A 5,176-nucleotide genomic window follows, 5' to 3' on the forward strand; every position below is an offset into this window, starting at 1 on the left:
ATATAATATGGGGCAGTGATACGTATCTGTTCACTATTCACTCTCATCTTTGCCACCATTGTGAAACTAAATCATACATGTGGATAGAATATCTATTATTGATGGTAATAAGGGGCCTCATTCATTAAGGAACTTAAATTAAGAAGTTTCTTATTTCAGTCTCCTGGACAAGACCATGTTACAACACAAGGGGTGCAAAGTAGTTTTCTGTTTTGCACATAAGTTAAATACTGACTGTTTTTTCATGTAACACACAAATACTTGATAGCTTATTTGTACACTGAAATTTAAAGTTGATATTTGTGTGCAACATGAAAAAACAGTCAGTATTTAACTTATGTGCAAAACATAAAAATAATTTGCACTCCTTGTATTGTAACATGGTTTTGTCCAGGAGACTGAAATAAGAAACTTCTTAATTTAAGTTCCTTAATGAATCAGGCCCCACGTTATTCATATGTAGAGATATTGATTGCAGCCGGACGGCTCCTTTCTCAATCTCTTCTTACAGGACTCTGCACAACAATCGTCACCACCACCCACAGTCCGAGTCACCATCCCGAAAGTGCCTCTGACAAAGAAAAGGTGAGTGTCCTTCTCACATACCACACACTGGATCCAGCCACCCACTGAGGACATGAGTCCAAAAACATACTAATAGGTTAATTGGCTGCTATCAAATTGACCCTAGTCTCTCTCTCTCTCTCTCTGTCTGTCTGTGTGTGTGTGTTAGGGAATGTAGACTGTAAGCTCCAATGGGGCAGGGACTGATGTCAATGAGTTCTCTGTACAGCGCTGCGGAATCAGTGGCGCTATATAAATAAATGGTGATGATGATGATGAGTATGAGGTCACCTGGTGATGTCCATGTCAGACAGATCGCTGTCACACCACATGGATGAGTCTTTCCTTGTGTGTAACAAGGGTTATGCTTTACCTCTACGCCAACAAATACAAGTCCTACATACAGCTCTACTAGCTCTACTTGCCACATTTCACATATCTGTGAGAATTCATAAATATAACCAGGAAAATACACAATATCATCCAAATAATCTTAGTGTAAAACTCCTGGGGAGAATCCGGGGACCCACAGTCCAAACACGAGGCACAAGTTCCAGTGCAGACATCATGAAGTGTTTATTCCATACTCAGGATATACAGATTGCTTCACTACTTTGTGCTCGGCCCCTGGGTCTTCTGGTTTGTACTATATGTGCAGCTTCACTCTCCAGGTTTAAGCATGTCCAGTAAAACCCATAGACCCTCTCTCTTCTTATTGACGTGCCTTTATCTCCTCTACCATTGTGAGGATGTGAGAATGAGCCAATGTAACACACATAACGCGTTTCTTTGAATTCCAGCAAACATAAAGAGCCGATGGCACTCATCAGGAGGAAGATGCTCGCAAAGAATCAGGTAATTACTGAGGAAAGAAAATAAGACGTTTTAATAATAAACTGTTCATCAGCAGAAGAACAGAATTAAATTTTAGCGTCCAGCAGAAGGACCGCCTAACAAATTGGTTGTAAGTACCAGAAGTACCAGTAATTTCCATCACATTGGGGGAAGTTATTTGTAGACTGATTGAAATTATGTGACACATAGGTTGAGTTAGTGTAAGTGTGGAACGCCAATGATAAAATGAACCTGCAATCCCTGTTGAAACTTATATATTAACGGAACTCTAAATACATTCTAAAATCATTCATATCATGTCTTGCGATATAGATAGATGGGTGAGTAGATAGATAGATAGTGGATAGATATGAGATAAAAAGATGGATAGGTAATTATTATTCAGTCATTGAGAAATTTTATTTTCTTCTAGGAGATCCAGGAGATCAAGATTCTTGGCTATGGAGATGCCAATTTTGATACACAGGACAGCACACCGCAAATCCATTCACCACTACATAATGAGCTTCTTCAGGAGGATGGCTCATGTATTCAGAAGAATGATGTGGCAACTCAGACCATGCCGGTCTATTGCTTCAGCACCATAGATGAGATTGTTGAGTTTCTGAACAGCTGCAGCAAACAGGAGGACCTCAGCCCCAAACCAATGTCCCTTAGTGATGACCCTCTAGATGAGCCAGGAGAAGATGAGATTCTGTCTAATGATGATCACATGCGAACACTAAAACTGGAAATTGAGGAAGATGATGATGACCAGCCGATTGTCTCTTGTCTTTACCCTAACCCTCCTGTTAGATATGCCTCAACCCCCAGTTCTCGCTTCCCTGTTGTCAAACGCCGGAGAAAACAGCGTTTTCACTGTGACTGGCAGGGCCCAGTGACCATCATCAGTTCACCTAATATACCGGCTCGAGCCATGGAGTTGAGGGTGGATGAAGACCTCGCTATGTCTATTCGACGACAAGTTGATATTAACAACCCAGGACCTTTTGGTTGGCAGCTGGCAAAATTGTTGTTTAGTGAGGAGGAACTTTACGGGCATAATTTTAATGGCACAGATCAAAAGATGCCCCTCAGCCCAAGGCGAGTCCACGCAATCCAACATGCCTTTCATGATTACTTCCCTAAAGATATCGCAGATGAGGCCCTTGCCAAAGGCCGCACAGCCATTAACCAGGGTATAAGGAATATGTTTTATGTTCGCAACCGTAGAGATGGAGACTATTCATAAGTCAACCCCCATAAAGATTTGCATTGACTGCTGCGCTAAATACAGACACATATTTCTTCAGTCCTTGCCATGCAATCAAGATTTGTCATTAACAAATTCAGAGCTACATTAATCTCACATAACTTGTGGTCAAGTTGCTCTGTTACCAGTGAGAGAAACATTGGTCTCTACGACGACCTATGAACTGTGACTTGTGGGATAGTCTGTTAGAATGTGCTGTAAAACCAGTTCATAGCTCTGTGAAATGTTAGTTTTGCTCTTCTATTCTCTAAATGGCATAACTATTTCACTTCAGAGTGGCAGTTCTCCTCAGTGCTCTCACCCCTTAACTCATAATCTCTTACACTCTGTAACTCTCATCCCCACATGGATCTTAAGCCTTCATTTTCCACAGTGCTTTCATTATAGATCTCCCTATCTCCTGTTCTCCACGGCACACTCCTGTCTATCTCCATAACTCCCATCCTCCACGTCTATCCCCATAACTCCCGTCCTCCACATCTATCCCCATAACTCCCGTCCTCCACATCTATCTCCATAACTCCTGTCCTCCGCGTCTATTTCCATAACTCCCATCCTCCACGTCTATCCCCATAACTCCCGTCCTCCACATCTATCTCCATAACTCCCGTCCTCCGCGTCTATTTCCATAACTCTCATCCTCCGCGTCTATCTCCATAATTCCCGTCCTCCACATCTATCTCCATAACTTCCGTCCTCCACGTCTATTTCCATAACTCTCGTCCTCCGCGTCTATCTCCATAATTCCCGTCCTCCGCGTCTATCTCCATAACTCCCATCCTCCACGTCTATCTCCGTAACTCCCATCCTCCACATCTATCTCCATAACTCCCATCCTCCACGTCTATCTCCATAACTTCCGTCCTCCGTGTCTATTTCCATAACTCCCATCCTTTATAAAGATATTACATCATAACTACTTAGGCAGGAGCATCTTTGTTGCATTTTACATAAGATTTCTTGTTAGCTCCCAGACTGTATCACAAAATTATTATTCATTAATTTTAAGTCTCAAAGATAAAGATTTACAGCTCTTCGGTAATAATTTTTTTGTTTTTCTTTTTTTTTAAGAATGTGATTTGTTTTCAAATATAATACAGGAAGCAAAAACAATTACCAGAGACAAAAATTGTAGTTGCATAAAACAGGTACGCACATTGATAAACCAGTCACCAGGTGAATATAAATATTTGAAATAGTACAGAAAATGAAATATAAGCTGGTTGATAATTGGTAATGGTTAGAAAAGGGCAGAGCCTGGACCCCCAGCCCCCCAGGTCTGCTATGGAGGAATAAAAACATTTGTATGTAGCAGGAGGCTAAATTAAACTAGCATAGATGTTTGAGTAACAGCCAAACCAACCATTTAGGTAAACCTAAGACGGAAGAGGTCTGAAAAGCCTTGAGAAGGATCTCTTGAGTATACTTGTGGGACTTGTTGTTTAAGTCTGCAGAGATCTTCTCTGTGGTCACCATGTACCATATTTTATTGAGGTGCTGCTGCTGGGAAGGAGGATCTGGACATTTCCATTGTTTTGTGACCAAGCACCTGGCTGCATTGAGAATTTGCACAGTAAGTTTATCCAATTCCTCCAGTGGGAAGCCACGGAGGAAGGACCATGGGCATTTAGAGATCAAGACTTTAGTAATGTCGCTGATGAGGCTGGCTACACTGTCCCAAAACCATCCTGATACCTCAATAAAAAACAGGAATATTCCAGAGGGGCGTGATAGGAGAAGGGAGTGAAGTGTTTCCAAAATGGGATTTGCAGTGATCCCAAATTTGACATATGAAGGCAGTGACTAGATGCAACCTCACAGAGTGGACCTAGTCCTAGCTGGGCCACACAATGCTGATTCCAAAAAGACAAGTTTATATAAGGAGGATTCCAGGCCTACCCATTGTGAGCCCAACACCTCTCAGTTGCTGGAGTGTGGAACAAAGTGGACCTTATTTGGGGTAAGCTCAGACCTCAAACATTCAGTGTTACGAGTTTAATAGACATTGTAATGGGGCTATATGACATTGCAAAGATTGATTAAACGAGGGGGGGGTTCGAGTTGTCGGGGGCTCTGGGAGTCAGCAGGAATGGTGGAGACATGGGCTAGGATCGTTAAAATGAATAGCCCGGGGAGTCAGACCAGGTGGGGAAACGCCTAATGTGTCCACAGCTGTTCCAAATGACCAAGAGGAGGGGGTGACGTGACAATGGCATTTTCCATGAAAAATAATTAATACATTGTCCAATGTGCGTGGAATGCACAGCTCTGCGTAAAAAAAAAGGGCTGAAAAATGGTGCAGTACTACAAGGGGGTGCAACCAAAATAGTAGTCAATACATGTGATAGAAACAAATTCAGAAGATTGGCAAAGATAAATAATATATATTAGAGTGCAATAATGTACAGAATAATGTGACTTATCTATAGTTGGTATCTGTCAATTTGTAGTAAATACAAACTTCAAGATTCAAGAAGCACGAACAGGTGCATATATCACCTGTCT

The 5,176-nt window shown here is 41.8% G+C and overlaps 1 protein-coding gene across 3 annotated transcripts in view; it reads left to right on the forward strand.

The window, feature by feature from the left end:
- LOC142159416 (uncharacterized) overlaps positions 1 to 3,268 on the forward strand; it is a 15,974-nt gene extending 12,706 nt beyond the window's left edge. For all 3 annotated transcript variants that reach the window (XM_075214293.1, XM_075214294.1, XM_075214295.1), the window contains 3 exons: positions 512 to 585; positions 1,365 to 1,419; positions 1,832 to 3,268. In XM_075214293.1, coding sequence (XP_075070394.1) covers positions 512 to 585; positions 1,365 to 1,419; positions 1,832 to 2,650 — 948 coding nt within the window. In that variant the 3' untranslated portion in view covers positions 2,651 to 3,268. The remainder of the gene's footprint in view (positions 1 to 511; positions 586 to 1,364; positions 1,420 to 1,831) is intronic.
- Positions 3,269 to 5,176: the final 1,908 nt, after the last annotated feature.

The sequence above is a fragment of the Mixophyes fleayi genome, chromosome 5, assembly GCF_038048845.1.
Source record: "Mixophyes fleayi isolate aMixFle1 chromosome 5, aMixFle1.hap1, whole genome shotgun sequence".
NCBI classification, from domain to species: Eukaryota; Metazoa; Chordata; class Amphibia; order Anura; family Limnodynastidae; genus Mixophyes; species Mixophyes fleayi.